The sequence below is a fragment of the Apus apus genome, chromosome 1 (genome assembly GCF_020740795.1).
Source record: "Apus apus isolate bApuApu2 chromosome 1, bApuApu2.pri.cur, whole genome shotgun sequence".
Classification (NCBI taxonomy): Eukaryota; Metazoa; Chordata; class Aves; order Apodiformes; family Apodidae; genus Apus; species Apus apus.
Window position 1 is genome coordinate 110,980,376 of NC_067282.1, and position 21,845 is coordinate 111,002,220.

General features: G+C 42.8%; 1 protein-coding gene across 9 annotated transcripts in view; it reads left to right on the plus strand.

The window, feature by feature from the left end:
• Window positions 1-439: 439 nt before the first annotated feature.
• Window positions 440-21,845, plus strand: part of PHKA2 (phosphorylase kinase regulatory subunit alpha 2) — a 45,333-nt gene continuing 23,927 nt past the window's right edge. For 2 of the 9 annotated variants that reach the window (XM_051608138.1, XM_051608140.1), the window contains exons 1-15: window positions 440-548; window positions 6,244-6,402; window positions 8,185-8,232; window positions 8,668-8,836; window positions 9,670-9,752; window positions 10,350-10,430; window positions 12,513-12,611; window positions 12,928-13,074; window positions 13,299-13,352; window positions 13,916-14,038; window positions 16,076-16,171; window positions 16,704-16,811; window positions 17,490-17,568; window positions 18,944-19,078; window positions 20,135-20,244. In XM_051608138.1, the coding sequence (XP_051464098.1) occupies window positions 471-548; window positions 6,244-6,402; window positions 8,185-8,232; window positions 8,668-8,836; window positions 9,670-9,752; window positions 10,350-10,430; window positions 12,513-12,611; window positions 12,928-13,074; window positions 13,299-13,352; window positions 13,916-14,038; window positions 16,076-16,171; window positions 16,704-16,811; window positions 17,490-17,568; window positions 18,944-19,078; window positions 20,135-20,244 (1,569 nt within the window). In that variant the 5' untranslated portion in view covers window positions 440-470. The other 7 variants (XM_051608139.1, XM_051608141.1, XM_051608142.1 and 4 more) reach the window with 7 other exon arrangements.

A 21,845-nucleotide genomic window follows, 5' to 3' on the forward strand; every position in this document is an offset into this window, starting at 1 on the left:
CCCCGAGGAGCAAGACAGAAGTGGCTTTGTTGGGTCTGATCTCGGCCATACATCCTGCTCCACGTTCGGATCCCCCAGATGGAGCCCAATTCAGTCCCTCAGTTTCTTGGACCATAAACCGCTCCAGGTGTCATGGAATGTGCAGAGATCTCACTTTTCTCTTAAACAAACTATTATATTCCTAACACTAGGGTATATATATTAAAAACAAAACAAAACAAAACAAAACCCAACACTGTGCTTCTAACACCAGGATGCAAAACCAACACTGCACTTCATTTCTAACCACTTCACCGCCCTCCCTCCCGCCGCCCCGGGAACCCCGCGGCCCCGCCCCTGCCCGGCGGCGGGAAGGCGGGAGGGAGGGCGGGAAGGCGGGAGGGACGGAGGGCGGGAGGCCGGGCCCGCCGCCATCTCCGGCTGCCGCTGCGCCGGCCGCGCCCGGGGCGGGGCGGGGCGGCCGTGGGGCGATGAGGAGCCGCAGCAACTCGGGGGTGCGCCTGGACGGCTACGCCCGGCTCGTCCAGCGGACCATCCTGTGCCACCAGGTGAGGGCAGCCCCGCCAGCCCCCGGGGCGCCGGCGAGGGGGCTTGGGAGCGCTGGGCGCGGTGGGGCCGGCCGGGGCAGAGCGGGGCTTGGGGCGGCTCGGGCCGGGCGGCCGGGGCCGGTGACCGCAGCCTGGTTGCACAAGGGCCACGACGAGGCCGGTGGAAGAAAGTATCTCCTCTCCCCGGGGCAGGGCCTGCTTCCCCTGTCTCTTCCTTCTCCAGGCTGGGGAGGAGCGCGGGGAAGGAAGGCAGTGTGGATCCTTGGGGATGCCCGCTGGACGCGTGTGTGAGCACACTTTGGAAGACAGTGGAAAATACAGCGAGCCAGAGCTTGCAAACAATAATCCTGTGTACGGAACGTGTTCCCGGTCATACTGTGCACCCCCACCCGTTGTAACACCATATATATACGTGCCCGCAACACGGCTGAGCCCCAGCAAGCCGGAGTCCCTGTCGGGGCCTCTTGAGATCCGTCTGTCAGCATCAGCTGGGTGGGAATGGGTCCAGGACGGAGCCCGGCTGGCAGCGGTCGCCGTGTCCGGCGGTGCTCGCGTGTGTGCAGCGGGACACGTCCCAGGGATTCCCCCCCTGCTGCCTCGGTGTTAGGGAGCGGCTTCTCCAGGGCTCTGGCTGCTGCGGCTCCGGCCTGTCGGGCGCTGCTCTCTGCCTGTGTGGATGGGGAGGCCGGCGGTGGCAGGGCTGCTAGGGAAGAACTGCAGGTGTTACCCGCTGGGTGTTCTGGCTGCATCCGGGCAGGCAGTGCAACATGCTCTGCAGTGTCATTCCTAAACCGTCCAGGACGTGAAGGTGGGAGCAGCAGGGCTTTTTGCCTGGGTCGGTTCACAAGTAAACTTAGTCGCTGAGATTGACAAGAAGCTGGAAAGCAAGGAAAGAAGAGGTGAGGAGCAAAATCCGCTTAGGTCAGTAAGATTTTTGTCACTGACTGTTGTTGCTGGCAAAGGGTCTAGACACCTATGAATTTGTCTTTGTGTTCTCATTGTAAAGTCATTAGGAACAGATGAAAGGATGTAGTATAAATGCTGTGAGAAGACAATTTTGCTCTGATGGTGTGCAGGATATGCTTTGAGTTGTGCCTGTGTCTGCCTTGTGTCTGCCAGGTAACCTTGGACAAGTCACTTTGGTTTTCAATGGCTGCCTTATTTTCCATGTTTATAGGTTGAGGATGCCCATAACAGCCTCCATTAGTGGAGATATATGGAGCCTCTGAGATCCAGAGATCAAACATGCCCTGTCAAAGCTGTGGTATGGTTTTAATGGTTAACAGTAATAACAAGGGTGACTTAAATGGCAATATAGGACTTTATACCAGTGACCCAGAACTTTATAATTTCTGTTTAGAGTGCTTGGCTGTATTTTCATGAATCAGTGCTGCCTTTTCCACTAAGTGCTCAATGGTGGAGAGAGTTGAGATGTGGGGGAAAGAGATAAACAAGTTTTCTTCTGTGTGGAAAACAAGTGACAGGCTAGCAAGCAAGGCAGAAGAACAAAGATATCCCAAGAGGGCCCAGAGAGGTGCTGCCAGAGGGGCTTCTGTCTTTGTTTTTTGTATCTGTACTCTTTATCATCTTCCACTGCAGTAGATTGAAAATGTCCTGCTCAGCTGGGTGAAGAGATGCAGAGCTTGCTTGGGCAAGTTAGGACACTTGTCCTTGGGCCATGTGCAGTCTTGTCTTGCTTGGAGACAAATTACCTGTGATGGGATGGCCTGAGTTGCTGCTTCACTGGTAATGCCTTCCTGGTGCCTTTCATGGTGGAGCAAGGGAGGGGTATTTAAGCCATTATTACCAGGAGCAGCCTGGCAGAAGAGCCAGGAGGTATTTAAGATATCTCTGTGTTGCTGCCACCACACAGCGCAGGGGTGATGTCTGCATGTGACCTTGTACCTTGAATCCACAAGCGTGCCAGATGTACAGACCTGGCATGTCAACTGGTGTGCTCTGATGGAGGGCAGCAGTGAGCTCGCTCTCACACTGGTGCAGGGAGGAGAACACAGTGTGCTTAGGGACATTTTGCTTTGATAAGAAGGTTTTTAGTACACTATGGGTCAGGTTTCTCAGTAGCAGCAATTCATCTTATGTTTATTCCAGTCACTGTAATCAATGTAATTTTAGAGGCAAATTTTTATTCAGAATATATGTCCAAGCAGACATGCATTGAAAGCACATGTCCCCGCACCAGGGTTGACAGTTTTCTGGATGTGGCACCCTGTGGGATTGGATGCATAGCAAACTTTTTTCTTTTGCAAGCGTTGCACTCTGCTGAGCTTGCACAGGGATAGGTCACCATCCTGTTGAAGGTTGTACAAGGAGACTGAGGCCAAACTACTGGCTGCCATCTAGTGCCCTTGCATCAGTTGTACCAACCTTCTGTGGTGTGGGATCTGCTAGCTCTTGCATGTGCCCCTGGGGATGGGGGCCATATGGATGCTTAGATGCTGTATCCAAGCAAGCACTGAAGTGCATCGCCAGTAGACTGTTTTCAGCTGCTTATTGCACTTGTTAATTAGAATGAGGTAAGAAAAAATGTAGATCTTAAGAAATGTCAATAAAATTGCAAAACTTAACTTCTAGACACATTTTAAGTATTGCTAGGATACTGTAAGAGAGAAGCAAATGAAGCTGATAAGGAAAGCACATTTGGCATACACTTATGGATAACCCCAGTTGTGTTATTTCTGGTTTTGCACAACCTATCTGCAAACTTTGCTAGAGCTTAAGTAAGTTTTTATCTGATGGATCAGTTAGATGCAAATTAAATAGGTTTTCAGCAAGATCCTAAACGGGAACACTTTCTAAAAACAAAAAAAACCTAAACCCCTACACAACAAAAAAAACCACTTAAAATATTCATTTATTGTGTTGTTCTTCTAACGTTCTGAATGCGCATGAGGAAAGACATTGATGTGTTGTCAGTCCGTGAGAGCCAGCCCCAGTACACCCAAAGAGCTGGGACCTCGTATCATAGAAGCGTAGAGTGGTTTGAGTTTGAAGGGACCTTTAAGATCATCTAGTTCCAACCCCCCTGCATGGACAGGATCACCTCCCACCAGATTGGATTGCTCAGAGCCCCATCCAACCTGGTCTTGAACACTGCCAGAGAGGGGGCAGCCACAACTTCCCTGAGCAACTTGTTCCAGTGTCTTATCACCTTCACACTACGAAATTTCTTCCTAATGTCTAATTTAAATCTCCCCACTTCCGGTTTTAATCCATTAGATTTAATTCATTGTTCTCTCACTACGAGTCCTTGTAAAAAGTCTCTCCCCAGTTCTCCTGAAGGCCCCTTCAGATCCTGGAAGTCCACTTTAAGGTCTTCCCAGAGCTTTCTCTTCTTCAGGCTGAACAACCCCAACTCTCTCAGCCTGTCTTCATAGGAGAGGTGTTCCAGCCCTCTGATCATCTTTGTGGCCCCCCTGTGGACTGGATCCTGGTTTTTCCATGCTGAATTGGGAGCAGGGTCTCCTTTCTTCCCTCACTCACTTTTTCTTCTCCTGTTACTCCTTGGTTTGACTTTTCAAGTTCAGAAAGTTTCAATTTTCAAGTTTGTTTTTTCTCAAAAAGCCTTTCTTAAAAATAACAATGGAAGGAGTTGAGAAAAGGACAGTTTAGTAGGTAAAGCAAAAGCCATGCTCACAAGCAAAGCAAGACAAGGAATTCATTAACTAGTTCCCATCAACAGGCCATCTGTTCAGCCATCTGTTAGAAAGCTGGGCTCCATCACTGGTAATCAGTGGCATCACTTTGAACATCTCCCCTTCCTTCTTCCCAGTCACATCCCACAAGGTGGGCACAGCTCCCCAGAGTTGAGGCCCCAGTTAAATATCATGTCACACAAGGTGGGCGTGGCTCCCCAGAGGTGGGGACACCAATTAAATACCATGTCCCACAGGGTGGATACGGCACATCCCACAGAGTGGACATGGGTAGAGTTCCCCAGAGGTGGGGAACCAGGGAGATTTGGACTGGACCTCCTTGGTTTCTAAACTCCTTCTCAGAGAGGAGCCTGCCTGTGGCTGGATCCAGTCTTCCTCTCTTAATCAGTCTCTTCTAACAACCCATTTGGTGAGATCAACATCTGGAATTCTCTGCACGGTACTCTTAAGACCATTACCCAGAGTCTTAGATAGAACATTACTTAAATTTAAGTAAGATTATAAAGCTTGTCAAAAAACACACAATATCACTCTCAAAAGAACATGGTACAACCAATGTAACTTAGCAAAATTTTACTCTCCAAACAACAGGTTACAACTGGAAAAACTGAGCAAAATTAGAAATTATGTCACCCTTATGTGCCTAGAATAAGGTTAGAAACTGAGAGAGAGAGAGGGGGGAGAGAGAGATGAAGAAAGTGGTGATAGGAAAGATATCACCACTCTGGGATCCAGCGACAGTGTGGTCCTTGGCTGGCGGTTGTGCACTCTGAACATTTTGAGTCTGCCTGTTTGATGGCACCTGGCCCTGTCTCTCCTGGTGAGGCTTGACCTACTTTGCGCAGACTCAGTGTTGGATTCGGGAATGTTCTGGAAATTAGTCGGTGGGGCATGGGGGTCCAGATGATCACTTGGCTCCCCCCAGCCAGTTTGACTGAGCACTGACCTTTGTTTTCACACATGCACTTAAACAGGAAAGTGGCCTTTTGCAAGATGGCACTGTTCCTTATCAAGTAAGAACAGAGTCCCATTTTTCCTTATCAAATAAGAAGAGAGTCCCATTTATCAGGGTGGCTACCAAAGGAGCAGCTCTCCTTGCAAGGACAATGTCCAGTTTATCAGGGTGGTTTCCAAACGAAGGGCTCTCCTTGTAGGAACAGGGTCCAAGTGGTTATTGAGTGAGGCCCCTACCTAAGCACAATGTCCAGTTTGTCAGGGCAACTGTTTTGAGACAATTATTCACTTTGGGACTCTACTTCCCGCCACTTTATATGCTGAGCATGACATCATATGGCATGGGATATCCCTTTGGTCAGCTGGGGTCAGCTGTCTGGCCATGTCTCCTCCAGCTTCTGGTGCACCCCCAGCCTACTTGCTGGTGAGATGGTGTGAAGAGCAGAAAAGGTTGTGGCCCTCTGTAAGCAGTAACCAAAACATCCTTGTGTTATCAACATTGTTTCCAGCACAACTACAAAACAGTGTCATACTAGCTGTTATGAAGAGAATTAAAGCTATCTCAGCCAAAAAACAACACAAGAATTTAAAAAGACATCACATGCATTTGTCCTTTAGCTCTCATAAGCCAAGTGGTAAATAAATATAAATATTTTTTTTAATTTCCCAGATGGGAAGTAGTGGTTTTTTTACTTCCTCAAGACTATGCCACAGAACAGTTGCATAAAGAACAGATCCCAGGCTGTTCCTAATGTTTACTCAGTACCGCCTTCCCTCACAAATATGTAGCATTCACATTCTTATTATTGTATTTCAAGTTTCATCCAGTGAGTTAGCTATGTGGATGAGGATGCCCAGCTCGATGGCATAAGCTTTACACCCTGAAGTGTTCGTAGAAATTTTGCATGTCACTTGTCTGAGTTGAGACCTGTTGCAAATTTGCTAGCAGCTGCAGTGTGCAACCAGTGTGAAATTGTCTTTGGCTCTCTCTTTTGTTACCCTTCGATGTGGAAAGATGGGATTTCAGGTAGTAATGTTTTTTTCTTTATTCCTTCTGCCATGTTTAGAATCCAGTAACGGGGCTGCTTTCTGCTGGTACAGACCATAAGGATGCTTGGGTACGGGACAATGTCTACAGCATTCTGGCTGTCTGGGGGCTGGGGATGGCTTATCGGAAGAACGCAGACCGGGATGAGGATAAGGCTAAAGCCTATGAGCTTGAGCAGGTATGTCAATGTTTGGTGTGAACCAGCTATGCTGTTTGTTTTTTATATATATCATAGTGGTTTTGAACAGTTTATTTGCATTGCTGCCATGTCTAGGATTTGGCAGGATTTTCCCAGCTTGGAGTATGTGTCTTGTTCCCATGATGTCAGTATCTGTGCAGCACATGGTGTACAGTGTTCCCAGCAGCCTTCTAGGAAGCATGATTTGGGGAACTGTGGCAGAGAAGCTAACATCTGAATTAAAATATAACCCAAACTATTACATATGGGAATCAAACTTCCATCAGTTGGTCAACTGTTGAAAGTCAGGCTTCTGAGAGGTTTTATGCCCAGATTTACAAGCCTCTTGTTAAACCTTGAGATCCTTCTTATGGTGTATTAGGGAGCAGAATATCAGGTCTAGGTCAGTTGGATCCTAGGGTAGCAAATTTATCTGCTAAACCATTCTCCCACATAAGGAAAAACATGCCATTTAAAGTAGCAGAATTTGAAATGTGCACTTGTGTCGTCTCATGGAAGTCATACAGAGTGTATAGACCTGTTTGATCAAACCAGACAAGGCAGCAATCTCCAAAGCAGTAAGACTCGTGCTGGAGAATGAGCAGGGCAGGTAGCTCACACAGTTAACTTCTGTAATCTGCAGCTGAGAAAGTGGATATCAAAAGTGAGAGTGTAGAGGTCGGTTAAATGGGAAGTGGGGGAGTGTTGGTGTCAGTGTCCTGCTGTTGTTTTGAAGGTACTGGGTAGATTTTATGCTGACAGGTACCGCTTAAGCCAGGGAGATCTATGGTGACAGAATAAGCTTGACGCAGTTTACATTATCATATTTTGAACCTATCAGAATTTGGGGGTAAAAGATGGGCTTGATTTCTTCATTTAAGGCAAAATCTTGCACTTCTTTTTGCACGCACTGAAAGCCCTTTCTTTATGTCAGTCATCTGTTTTCTGTTGAATTGTGTACGAAGAAAGGCTAAGAGACCTGGGGTTTTTCAGTCTAGAGAGGAGAAGACCAGGAGGGGATCTAATTTATGTCTATAAATACATGAGGGCTGGGCATTAAGAAGGCAGAGACAAGCTCTTTTCACTTGTGCCCTGTGATAGAACGAGGGGCAATGGATTCAAACTTGAGCATAGGAAGTTCCACCTTAACATGAGGAAGAACTTGTTTACTGTGAGGGTTACAGAGCACTGGAACCGACTCCCCAGAGAGCTTCTGGAGTCTCCTCTGGAGACTTTTAAGACCTGTCTGGATGCCTTTCTGAGTGATCTGCCCTAGTTTGTGTGTGGTTTTTTTGTCCTGCTCTGGCAGGGGCGTTGGACTCGATGATCTTTGGAGGTGCCTTCCAACCCCTAATATTCTGTGATTCTGTGATTCTGTATAAAGAGCAGAAGCAGCTCCATATGTTTTCCAGTAATGTCAATGTCTTGCGGTCACCTACCAGTGTTCCCTGGATCTGTCACTCTAAAAATCATCATCATTATCATTATTCTTAGAAAACATAGCATTCCTCTTACTTGCTTAGCTGGATAGGAGAACCACAATGAGTTGTTCCAGTGTTTAGAGAGAGCCTTTGGGAGATGTTTTCCTAAAGAGGCATGTGGAAATAAAAATAAACAAGTATATTTGAAAAAGGCATGTAAAGCATTTCAGGCAAATACACATTATTTTACCTGTGGCAGGATATTAGTGGGGTTGTGGACTTTGTCACTTTTGAATGTTCTTTGTAACAGCTGATGAGGCTGCCTGTATGGGGGTGTGACGGGTCTGTTTTGTTCCTGCAGAACGTTGTGAAGCTGATGCGGGGACTCTTGCAATGCATGATGAGACAGGTAATGTCACAGATATGAGTTGAATTACTATATGTTGTATTTACAAAGCATTTAATCAAAAACATACATGTCTCATGTCTTTTCTGTGGAGTGATTTTTTTTTGCATTGTGTGTAGATGGGGTGTCGGGAGTCTTAAAACTCTTGAGCAAAACTCTAGATTTACTTGCACCTCTTTGAGATCGCAGTTTTGCCTTTGCAAACTGATTTTCACCAGGGTGCATACCTGTAACTAAGATCTGAACTCAACAAGGTAATTTCATCTTATTCTTTCCTAAAGAGATGTGGATTTATCTGAAGCCTAAACACACTGAAGTGAGGTAACAGAAATTAGGACCTCAAGTTTCTCCTTACCTAAGAAAAGTTGTTAATTTTGAAATTATTTGGAGAATTTCTTCGGAAATATTTAAAATTTGAGATTTGTGGTGGTTTTTTAGGTAAATAAGGTGGAGAAGTTCAAACACACACAGAGTACCAAAGACTGCCTACATGCCAAATATAACTCTGCAACTTGTGCCACAGTGGTTGGGGATGATCAGTGGGGGCATCTGCAAGTGGATGCAACTTCCCTTTACCTCCTCTTCTTGGCACAGATGACTGCATCAGGTAAGCAGAGGATAATTTAGCCTTGACTGTTGTTGCAATTTTTTTCTATTCTAGCTTTCATTTAAACAGGAAAAGTTGTAACTAGCTTCAAAGACCTTTACATAATTATTACTCAGACAAAAGTAATATTTCTCTGGAAAAGAGATGTGACTTAGTTAGGATTTTGTGTCTATAGTAACTGGCAGCATGCATTCCTGTAATATGGGCTGGCATACAAATACATGAGATACTTAGTCATGTCAGAGAAGAGATCTGTGTTGGAAGACGACCTAGGGTGTTCCCATGGACAAGACACATTGAGTCAGTTGCCACTAGTGTCATCAGGGTTACTCTTCTCGCTGGTGCTGTTTTGTCTCGTGTCCTTCTGAACTGTACTCCTCTCGTGAGGTGGAGGATTTGTTTCCTTCTCTGTTTTTCTGTCCCCAGAGCCCCTTGCAGTTGACCCCTGCAGGTGCCTGGTTGTCAGGGCGGTCCCTCAATAGAGCGCTAAGCAGGCAGAGGGCTGGGGAGCTGTGAGAATTAGGATGCACTGCTCTCAAGGGTCAGAGCTGGCTCAGATGTGTCTGTTTTGTAGCCGCTGTGTCTGAGGGCCACCCTCCCAGGAGTGGTTTTCGGTTGGTCTTTGAAGCCGTATAGATTGGTGGCATTTGAAGTATTTTATCAGCAGCAAGTATTGAGGCTTGTGGCCTGGTATTTTGAAATCAGCATGAGTTTTGCCATGTATTTCAGTGGGCAGTGGTTGGTAGCAGATAAACAATGCTGTGAAACTCACTGAAGAGTAGATATTTCAGTATAATTATTCTGTATAATTACTCTGCCCTTCTTTTCATCAGGGTTACGTATTATCTTCACCCTCGATGAAGTTACCTTCATTCAGAACCTTGTTTTTTACATAGAAGCTGCCTACAAAGTTGCTGTAAGTAGTTAGTTATAGGTAAATCACCTGAACACTGCTCAGATGTGGGTGGAAAATTATTTATTGATGGAGTAGGAAAATATGGACTTATTTTTCCATGGGAAGATATCGGAACCTGTCAGTACTTTACATTGTGAGCAGCATCTTTGAAGATGGTGGGAGGGCTGTGGAGGATTTACTGCTGCCTGGGTGAGATGTAACTTTTCTATCATTATAATAATTTTCCTTTATTAATAATTATATTCCCTGATGTCTCGTTAAAATCTTATGGGCCTTTCTAAAAAGAGCAAAGTGTTGCCAAACTTTTTGGAAAATTACAAGTTGAAGTGGCACAGGGAGAAGCATGCACAGGGGGAAGGGTGTAGAGTTTTGTGTGATCTCTGAAGACAGTGATTCATGATTGTATACCTGATCCTGCTGGCGTATAATTTTATGTGGTGCTCTTTAAACATGAGGAGAAGCTCTTTGGAGACTTGGATCCTTTTTTAAAAAAATTTGTTTTAAAAGCAAATAAACTAATTTTCATGCAGGGGTCTGGTTTTGTTGCCATTGTTTTACATATAATCATGCTTTTTTTTCTTTATGGTGTTGTTGCAGGATTATGGAATTTGGGAACGTGGTGATAAGACAAACCAGGGCATCCCTGAACTGAATGCAAGCTCCGTAGGGATGGCCAAAGTGAGAATGACCTCCTGACACCTCCTTCATGGCTGTTCTGTCATGCTGAAGGGCTCTGACAAACCTGATGGCTTCCTTTGCATAGTCTTGGCCACTGCGATAGCTATCTGATTGTATAAGAATTTTTGTTTGGGTGTGAGTGAGTATTTTTTAGTGTAAAATCCTTGTAATAATGGCTTTCATTGAAAGACCTCAGCACAGTTCTGGGGATTGCAAGAAGGGTAGTAGGTTCACTGAGCTGTTGATCTGGTAGATTCAGTGAGAAGCAGGCTCATGAAGTGGCCGCTGCTTTTCTGTCCCTCTTTCTTAGTTCTCCAGCCCCAGTATTATATGTGATGTTTTCATGGTAAGATTAAAAGCACAGAATATCAGTCTAAGAAATTACTCACAAGTACTGTAGAGGGAAAAATGAGTAAAGATGTTCTTAGAAGAAAGTGGATGTTTTCAGTTCCCCCATAGCACAAGGTCACGGATATACAAAATGAAGCTCAGGTGGCCATCATTGTAAATGTGTAATTGACAACTACCTTTTTACGTGGTGTCTGGGGGACTGGCAGAAGCCAAATATCATTAAGGTCAAAGGTTTAGTTGCATTTCATCAGGAAGTATTAGTTACCAAGATCTTGAGTGGCTGCAAGAGGGAGAAACTGCTGTTCTTGGCCACAGTTCAATCTAATAGTGTTAGGGCAGTGTCCATGGGGTAGGTTCTTCCTTAGCTGTCCAGTAAGAGATTTTTTGCACTGAACAGTCTGGTGTGCATTGCTGTGGTCTCTGCACAACTGGGTATTTTGATGTCAGGACTGTCTGCAGGACTCGCTGCATGGTTTTGCTTCTCTGTGGCTCTGAGTTCAATAAAATGCTGTTCAGGGTAGGTACTGGGGCGGGGCACACTGGAGGCCTTACTGCAGAGTATGAGGTAGGTGGTGTTTTTTTAAACTGGCCTCAGGAATTCTCCCTTGTAACCTTTCTTGCCTGTATCTGCTTTGTGTGGCTACCCTTGGCAGAAGTAGAGCATGGAGCATATAGCTTTGAGTGGATCTCAGTGCCTTTTCTGCCCCCTTAAGACTGCCCATGGTCCTGGCGATTAATTCCTCAGTGGGGCTTGCTCTTGCTGTCAGGAACATCTGCTTCTCTGTCACTCAGCTAGAGAGAGGTGCTCTGCAGAGCCAGTACACCCATGTTTGTATTAGAAGACGAAAAATACCCTTGACCCTCCTCAGAGAGATAAGGCAAGATGTGCTGTGCCAGAGATTGAGATTATCATGAAGCTGCAGGACAAAAATCGGCACGGAGCAGCAATCAGTGCTTCCCTAACCCTGTGAATATGTATTTCAGAGGAAGGCTTTGCTAGCCTGGCTCTGGCTGTCTGATCCTTGCTCTGTTCCCACCACGTTCCCTGTGCCATACTGCATACTACCTTCTTCAGAGGCAGGTTTTGTAGCCTGCTAGGTTGAAGTAGGACTGCCCAAATGGAGTTGGTGGTTGGACTGCTAATGTCTTCACTAGGCAAATGCTTTATAGCCAAGAAGTGTGAGATGTGGTGATTCACCTGTTGACGTGGAGTGCACTGTGCCTCAGTTGCCTGTGGAAAGAAGACATGTCTTGTGTGTCTTTCCCTTGGGAAGTGAGTGCAGAGAGATGGCGAGGCTTTCTTTTCTGGGCACTGGCCTCTGCTCATCCAGGGGCATCATGAACAAGTGTTCCTCTGAGCAGTCCTTCAGGGAGGAGGAGTTGAAAGGCCACTGAATGTGGTGGTTGTTTTGTAATATAGGACAGGAGAAGGATTTATTACTAAGTTGTTCAGATACTATCTCAGTGGAAATCCTGCTCCCCATTGCTTTGCATTGCCTTTGAATTTTAAGAAAGGTCGCCAGCTCATCAGTCCTGTATCCTACCAGTGAAAGACAGAAATATTTACTTATTTTCTAAAATATTGCCAGGCTTTCCTTTAAAGATGAAAAATGCCTGTGAAACAAACTTCTGTCTTATGTTATTTCCTTCAAAGGTTAAGCACAGGTGCTACAGTTTGTACTTGGCTAAAAAGGTATTTAATGGTTTTGGTTTGTTTGGGTTTTTTTGAAGGCTGCTTTGGAAGCAATCGATGAACTAGATCTTTTTGGAGCTCATGGAGGACACAAATCAGTGATTCATGTTCTTCCTGACGAAGTAGAACACTGTCAGGTAAAAATTAGTCTTCTGCTTCCTTTGCTAGGAGAAAACAGAACACCTGCTCCCTTTTATTCATAAATTAAATGTTGGTTAACTAAACCAAGAACTTAACATAATAAGGGTGGCTTCAGACTATGCTGTTTACCCTGTTTCTAGTAGATCATGTGAAAGTCAGTGATGTGAAACTTTCTCATACTAACTTAATGATTATGCAGTGAGTTCTCTGTCAGATTGCAAATACTATAGTCTATTCCATTTGCACTTAACATAGTCTTCCGAAATAAGTCAACTGTTTTACATCCCTCTCTTCTGTTCCTGTTCTGCTCAGTCTATTCTATACTCCATGTTGCCAAGGGCATCCACATCAAAGGAGATAGATGCTGGCCTTCTATCTATTATTTCTTACCCGGCCTTTGCAGTGGAGGATGTAAACCTTGTTAATGTGACCAAGAGTGAAATCATATCCAAACTGCAGGTAATTATTTTTATTTTCCATAGGGAAAGAGAAGCAGAACCTCCCTTTCTTAACTGAAAATCCTAATTAAACAAGGGTTGCCATACTTGGCACATCTGTGCATGGAAAAGAGGCAGGAAAATCCCTAAGTGATGCTTAAAACTCAGCACATACTTTTGTGCTGATGTTAGTCTGTGAGGAAGAAGAGTTGGTGAAGTTTGCTATAATTTTGTCTGTTTTCACAGGGCCGCTATGGCTGCTGCCGCTTTCTCCGAGATGGTTACAAGACACCCAGAGAGGTACTTCTGATACATATTTTTCAGTAGAAATTAGGAAGAATTTTATCTCCTGTACATAGACATTTTTTTGGTCTCATTTACATGAAGGGATGAAGTTCTGTATCCCTGTTAAGAGACATCTTAATGGATTTGGAGGTAATCCATGTATCCATCCTAGAAATGACACGTACCTGAAAAGACTCGGGGTTTGAAAACCAATTATTAAGGGCAAAACTCTATTAATACTTCTGTTAAGGGATGAACCCTTAGACATACTTATGGTGCCTAGAGGGAAGTGATGTTTCTGAGGCATCTCAGAATATCTTTGAACTGAGGCAGAGCCAAGATGCTTTGGGTGACACCTAAATTCTGAGACTGGGAGGGGTTGATATGTCTGGAGGATGATTAAACTAGTTCAAGACTGAATGTGAAAAAGAAGTCAAGAGGCCACATGGAAAATATTTTTGGTGTTTTTCTTGGCTTTTTGATTTTAATTATTTGTATAAAAAAGAGGCTATCATTATGACTGGAATATGAGTGACTAATTTAGTGCTGTGACTGAACAAGTCTGATTGAATTTCTAGGATCCAAGCAGGCTGCACTATGATCCTGCTGAGCTCAAGCTCTTTGAGAATATTGAATGTGAGTGGCCAGTATTCTGGACATACTTCCTAATTGATGGAGTATTTAATGAGGACAAAATTCAGGTGAGGAAAGAAGAAATCACTTTGAATGGAACTGCAAAGCCATTTACCCACAGTATTTTATAGCTTTGTTCTATGTTTATTTTGAGTATCAGCTGAATGCCCCATCAGCAGGTCAGGAGTAGTCTTCAGCCACTGTCACCTTCTGGGGGGTCCCTTTGTGATGTGGTAGGGGCTGTGGTGTTGTGCACACTGGGGCTTCACTGCCTTCTCTCTGCCAGGCTGAGTGAGCTGGTGTGCAGTCAAATTGAGATTAAGAGAATTTATTTGTCCATTTCTGTCTTATTACCCTCTTGGTGCCCCTTTCCCCTTGACTGAAGGGTAAGACCACCTTCTTTTCCCCCCAGTCTCTGTGGCTTAGCTGCTGAGAACAAGAGTCATAGTAGCATCAGTTATTTCATGCATTCAGGTAGATTTGGGGTTATTTTGGGTTGGATTATGAAGATCCATTTAATTTTCACTAATTTTCTAAGTTGGTGATTCACTAAGTTACTTCATACCTTTACTGTGTCAAGCATTCAGTGGTCAGGGGAGATAAATTGATTGTAGCCCTCCAAAGGTCCCAGTGACACATGAGGAGTACCGATGAATTAAAAAACAAGTAGCCAGGACTACATGTATTCATACCAAGACTTCTGCAGATTGTTGGCTTGAAGGGAGGAAAAAATGCACGTAATTTAAAATAAAATAGTATGCAGAGGACAAGAAATTGCTGAACATAGCCCTTAAAAAATAAAACGGCATCAGAAACAAAGTAGGAAATTTCAAACTAAAAAAGCTCTTTTTCTGTACCAGATGTTGTAAAGCAAGTGAAATACTTACTAGTGCTAGAAATGTAAGTTGCTTTCCTGGATACAGTAAAAATAGTCTGGTGGAGGGAGAAATGACATGATCTCATGGGAGGGGAAAAAATCAGAGTTTACTTAAACTTCAGTCATGTGTAAAATTCCACGAAGCAGGCTCCAGAATTCAGTTGGATGATCTGGGATGGTATGTCCCTGGTTGCCTTTATTGTGTGCAGGCTGGCTGTGCTTGGGCATACTCAGACAGCATTTGCTCCCAGTTCCCACAGTCCAAACATAATTGTTAAGTCACTGAGATGCTAAGGTGTCTAGTCTTCCCCAATTCCTGCTGCAAACAGATGGTTGCAGTGGCAGCAATTGTTAGGAAAAATAAGCACTCTGAGGACTCAAAAAGAGTGGAGATGGGACAGGATACTGAAAATACCAGTGCACTGTAATATGAACCTGTGTTACCTTACCTTCCTGTTCCACTGTACTCATAAAGGTAGAGCAGAAATACAATTCCAGAGACTGGTCTTGGTAGTGCTTGTAAACAGCTTCCTGTAAGTAAAAACCTGAAATGGGATAGTTAAGAGTGGAACAAAATAAGGGATCTGGTAAAAAGGGTATTAAATGTTCGTTATTTTGTATCAATCTGGTATTCTTGTTCTTGTCTAACCAGAAGAGAACAAAATATTTTCTGTTCAATAAACTTAAGTATTTTAAAACAGTTTAAATCTATTTCACGTTTTCTGTAGAGCAAATTTTTAAGTGAACCAGTTCAGAGAAACTGATTTCCCAATCCTGCAAAGCAAAATTCTGGAAATCATAGGCAAATGTGTATGGCAGAAAGCTAACACTTAACACAGCTTATACCTTTACATTGTTATGGATATTGGTGGTCCTGACATCCATGTCACTGCATTGTCATCTGCTGCAAATTTCATTTAGGATTTGTTTGAATGGCTTCTTGATAGGAATATGTTGGGAGTTTTGTACTGCAGCAGTGTGTTGTAGATTAAAGCTGGTGTGTTCATGTTTCTGAGCCTGATAATATTGAGATGCTGAAACAGTCTCTTGAGAATTTGAACCCTGATCTTCCATCAGCAAGTTGTCGTTCCCCACACCTTTTTTTTTTTTTTTTTTTTAATAAATGAACTTTCAGCATAGAAGTATGATGGGAAAGTACTAAAACTTTACTGTTTCCGTTTTGCTGACTGTAATATGAATTCTCACTCTCTTTTAAAAATATTTCCAGGTACAAGAGTATAGAGAGGCTCTGGAAGGGATACTTATTAGAGAGAAGAATGGAATAGTGCTAATGCCAGAACTGTATGCAGTCCCGGCAGAAAAGGTATTGTGTTCATGCAGCATCCACTGCAGTGTGCAAAATATGAGTATCAATATGAATGTCAGTTTTATAGTGTTCCTGTAGCTGATAAATCTAAACCAGCAATAAAAAAGGTTACTGCCCATTATTTAAAAACTAAGGGACCTCTCACAGCTTCTCCCACTGAGAAATTGTAAGCTTTAGGCTTCTGAATGGTCTTATTTTTCACTTAGGAATCTGCGTCCCTGTGGCAATACTAGAGCAGGTTTTAAGTTTTGAATTCTGATAGCAAGACATATATCTAAGAAATGGTGATGCTGATTTAGGGACCGTAAGTATAGACTGTCCTGCTTGTCTAGTCTATTAATGGAATGTACTCTTCCTTTTCCAGAGCTTGTATGTGAGAGAGAAACAGGTTTTGGATGGATTAGGGTTTGGGCTGGGTTTTTTGATTGTTTGGTTTGATTTTTTTTCCCCTATTTTTTTCAAATACTTCCATGTTACTGATTGTTCTTCAGAACTAGAGTAGTTTTTCATGCTTATTGTTTGTTTTCAGGTGGATGAGGAGTATGAAAATCCTCACTCAGTGGATCGTATCCCTGTGGGAAAATTGCCTCATCTTTGGGGCCAGTCGTTGTATATCCTTAGCTGCCTATTAGCAGAGGTAATTGTTCTTTGTATGTATGGTAGGTGAGCTTGTATTGTGATTTTGTTTTGAGGTGGCTTGGAATTTAAGTACAGTTTTATTGGCAGGTAGGAGACAGTGTGTTTTCCAGTAGAGTGGGTGACTCTGAGTTTTCAGAAGTTTTTATTTTTTCTTTTTCTACATAGATATGCAATTGTCTGTTTCTAATCAAGCTGATTAAGTTGTCAGATGGACTGGATGTATGGTTAGGCTAGAGGAGTATTCCCAGACTGACTTGGCTGTTTCAGAGCTAGGATATTGCATTGTTTCAGCTCCTCTAGACTTTGCCATACTCTGTGCCTTAAGGTGCTGATGGAGTTGTCCATGTTAACCATGGACTTGTTAAAGGAACCACTGAATATCTCTGTGGGGCTGCAAAAAAATCACTGGCCTGGCAAAATTGCTTCAGTCGCTGCAACTCTAAAACAGGAAATCTGAACATGCAGACTCTGCCAGTTGTAACCATTTTCTTGCTGTTCTGAAAAACATTGCAGCCATCATTTTTATTGAATGTACTGCTTAGTGAACAAGGTAAAGAAACCAGGCTGTAAGTCCTGCTTGCCTGATAAAATACTGAAATTGGTTAAGATTTCTGCTAGATGTCATCAAAAACCTTTCATTTAATTCTCGTTTGTTTCTTCTCATTTTTCTTTCCAGGGGTTTCTTGCTGCAGGTGAAATTGATCCCTTAAACAGGAGATTTTCCACTGGATTTAAACCTGATGTTGTGGTACAAGGTGAGGGAGTTTTCTGAACATTCTGGGATAATTGGATCATGTGATGGCAGGGTCCTTGTGTACAGGAGAGAACGCAGACATGTTTAAGAACAACAAAGATTTTTCCATGGGACGTGGATGCTTTGGTGTTACTGTTGAGAAGGAGAAAGGGGTTATTTGCCTAGCTGCCCTTTTCCCATAGGGAAGATCAGGTTTAGCAAACTTTTTGATTATACATGTTAAATTTTTAAGACTGCTCAGGGAGCGGAGTGTGGCAGACTTAATCTTGTAGTGAAAAGGAGAATTGTGGTGGATTCTAGCTAGAAATGGCATGAGATCAGTCAGTTTGTTTAAGTTTCTGTGCAGCCCCTTTTCAGAGGAACCAGAGAGCATTCTGTACACAGAGGTGAGGCAGCCGGACGTGCAGCTCTCTTCTGGCTACTGCAGGGGAGTAGCTGCTTTTGTCAACGTAGGAACAGCCAAAACCAGAAAGTTAAGCAGAGGGCAAACACTGATTAGTACTTAAAGGCTTTTCATGGACTTTTTCCATTCTGGAAAAGCAGTCAGCTCATATATCAGGAGCAGCTTTTGTCAGTGATACTGTGATGTGGGCAGGTGCTTGTTTACCCTCTGTTGATGTCTCATGGGGGTGGCATTTTGCTATTCTGAGGTGCTTAATTTCTAGTAGAAATATAAATACTTGGTTATTTTTAACATTCTTTGACAAGTATTTATAATGCAAGGAAAAATACTAGAAAGAAAATACTAGTTCCAAACCAATAGGCCAGCTAACATGGGCAAAACCTCAAACAGGACAAGAGGTTGGATCAAGGCCTATAAATTCCTCTGATTTGGGGAGGTTTTTTCCCTACCTCTGCCATTTTATGGCCTCAGTAACATTCACTGCTTTACAGGCAACAACATCTGTTTCCCATTGACTCAGCTATTGTTAGAGTGGGCTGTATTAAAAGAATGAAGATTTTCAAGTTTGGTTTCCCCTTGTTTTCTGAGGGAAAAGTACCACCTGCTGAAAAAGACTGCATGGTCCAGAGTAGTGGTACTGAAAGAAATCAGATCAAAATGGTAAAGCCCCAAAGAACCTGTTCTAACAGAGCTGACTCTGCTTTGAGCAGGAGATTGGAGTAGTGATGTTGTGAGGACTCTTCCAACTTCAGTTTCCCTGTGGTCCAGAGTGGACAAGAACAGCAAGATGTGTGGAGAAGCCGAGAGCCAAAAGCTGTCTGACACCCTCTGACAGTTCCTTTTGATCTCACAGGCATATATTGTGCATTTTCAGTCAACTGTGCTCTAGTTGAGAGGTGACAGTAGAGTTAGTCAGTTATAAAGACTTAACCAGCTTTGTTTCTTACTGATATTTTTGTTTTCTGTTGTGCAGTAACTGTTTTGGCAGAATCTAATCAAATTAAGAATCTCTTGCAAGACCATGGAATCAATGTTCAGAGCATTGCTGATATCTATCCACTCAGAGTGCAGCCAGCTCGCATCCTGAGTAACCTGTACACCATGCTGGGTAGGTATTCAATCCTATGGAAGACTACCCCTATGGAAGTCTTGCTGTACTGCTCTGCAAGGTAATTTTAAAGGGTGATGTATATTTTTTGTTTTTCTTGCTTCACGCTGTCTCAATTTGTTTGATTTTTTTGTTTGTTTTTATTTAAATAAATTGATTTTATTTAAAAAAAAAATGCATTTATGCAACGAAGTGTAAAAGATTTAGAACTTTGGTCTTAAACAAGGAACTCCAACAGGAAAAAAAAACAACTCATTAGAAAAGCTGACCAAAATACAAGTTTCCCTGTATCCTTGGAGTTAGGCAAGAAGTGACTCTTCTTGTCCTGTGCAAACTACATCCACAGAGAAACTGACTTTAGTAAAGTGGTGTTTGTTGTTGTTTTGGGTTTTTTTATTTGTTTTAAACAGGAAGATTTTTAGAAGCATCCAAAGTAATAGGGTCTTCAAATAAGCCTTAGAAAGTTTGCCCTTTAAATGGAGAAGGGAAATTACAGATGCTGCTTTTGGGAAAGAATTTGTCTTTTTATCACAAAGAGCTTTTAACAAATGAAAAATTTCCAGGCCTCTGCTAAAGCTTACACTTAAATAATAATAGCTTTCTTTCACTAGTGGGAGTGAGTAGGATGTTTTGGCACATTGGTGTGTTGTTTTAAACAGACTTCTTTGGGAATGCTCATAGTGGCATTTCTTCAGGCATATGGTTGTTTGGCTCATATTGCTTAGCACACAGATTCAAGTCAACTCCTGGCTGCTGGAGCAACGGGTGCAATGTGGATCATTCATTAGTAAGCTCTGCTGAGAAAAATGAAAGTTTATTAGCCTGATTAAAATGATTAAAATCTCTCTTTGTATTTGGCTGTAGCCTTCTGTGGGCAAGAATTTTTAACATTCTACTGCAATTTTTTTTTGTATGTACATGGCCTTGTTTTTGAAAGGGCATACCTTTTCTTCTTGATGGTATGAATGAAGTAGATCTCCGTGTGTAAAATGGTTGTTGTGAAAAAACACACAGGAAATACTGGATGAGACCTTATTTTCTTTCTCTTCTTTACAGGCCGGAACAAGAACATGAAATTAAGTGGACGGCCACACCGACACATCGGAGTGTTAGGCACCTCCAAGCTGTACATGATAAGAAATCAAATATTTACTTTTACCCCTCAGGTGAGCATGTAAAGCTGGCAGGGAAAAAACTGCTTACTTAACGGCTAATCATTAGTGAAGCACTTTGCTTCTACTTGCTCTCACCCTACTTTAGGTAAAGCAGGGCTGGTATCTGCCCAGACCAAGTTTCTAGGTAATGAAATAGCTTCTCCAGAAATAGGTCACTTACTATATTTTTCTGCTGATTGCTTTGATGGAGAATTTAGCTTCACTTATGCATTGCAAGTACTGTAACATCCAAGAGACTAAGGTAGTCTTTTCATTAGATTGTTGAAATGGTCTGTACAATAGTACTGAGAAAGGGATGTTCTGTCTTTGTTCTCTGTCTAGCGCCTTTTTCAATGTGGCTGGAAGTTTGGATCCTTCCAGAATGTATGGGGTTTATTTGTACATCTAATTAAATATGACACACCTATTCCTGTAGACTTATTCTAGCAGTTGGTACTAGAAGGCCAAGGGGTCACTTACTCTAAACATGTGCAACTGGAGCAAGACAAAGGATGCTCACACTCTGTTAAATAGAAGCTTGACTAATGTAGTCTTTAAATTTGAATGTAGGACATTCAGTGCATCCCAAAGATGGCTTCTGCAGTGCTTGATGATTTCCAAACACCAGATTTACTGCAAATAATGTGGCTCCTTTCCCATTCTTCCCCATGTCAATTAATCACCAGCAGCTTTGTAACTAACTTTATTTTTTGTCTTGTTCCCCCACATCAATTTTCACTTCTGCATATTAGGGAAAATTTATTAGACTCAGGATTTTTTCAAAATACCTGTTTTCCCACATGTTACTATGTCAGTAGGACCCAATATTCCAACTGAAATTTTGCCATGTATCGACTAAGGACGTGCTTATTAATGTATTCCAATATGGCATTTATCTTTGCATCAGCTCACAGTTCCTGCTTATTCTGTGTTAGAATAAAACCTCCGTAGCAGTCTTCATTGTAGTTCGTAGCCAGTCATTTCCCCTTACTTGTTTTTAGGGCAGATGGAATTAATGTTTAATTTCACCTTCTTAAGGTTAGCAGTTAACTCATCTGTGTTGATCTTGAGTAATGTCCACAAATTTTGTGGTTTTATAGTTTGTGTTTCATCCTGTTCTCTAATGAAAACATTGATTAGGTGTGGGGCAATAGCTGGCTCCATTTAGATACCCTCTCAGTCTGAAAAAATGGTTGAGAGTGGCTCAGGAATTGTTTTAGCTAGTTCCTGAAGTTCTGCAAAGTAATTTCTCTGGACTTTGCCAGTTGGAATATAAGTGCTCTGTAATCTTTTCTTCTCATACTCAAGCTGGACTCCTATCACAGGTCATAATTCACTACTTTTCTTCTGTCAGTAAAAGCACCACTAGGTGCTTCAGCTTTTCTATATAATTTATTCCTATCTCCTTTCTTTTTTTCTTAACAGACCTACAGTATCTGTATTTTCCTACTACTTCTGATGCATTTACAGGATGCATTCTCCCTGACCATTATGTGTCTTACTAATTGATGTTAATTTTACATCCCAGCCTCCTTTTTCCACCCCTCCCCAAGGCTTATGTGTTTCCTTAACTTTTGTTGTGGCTGCTTTGACATACTTCCCATTGTTGGTCT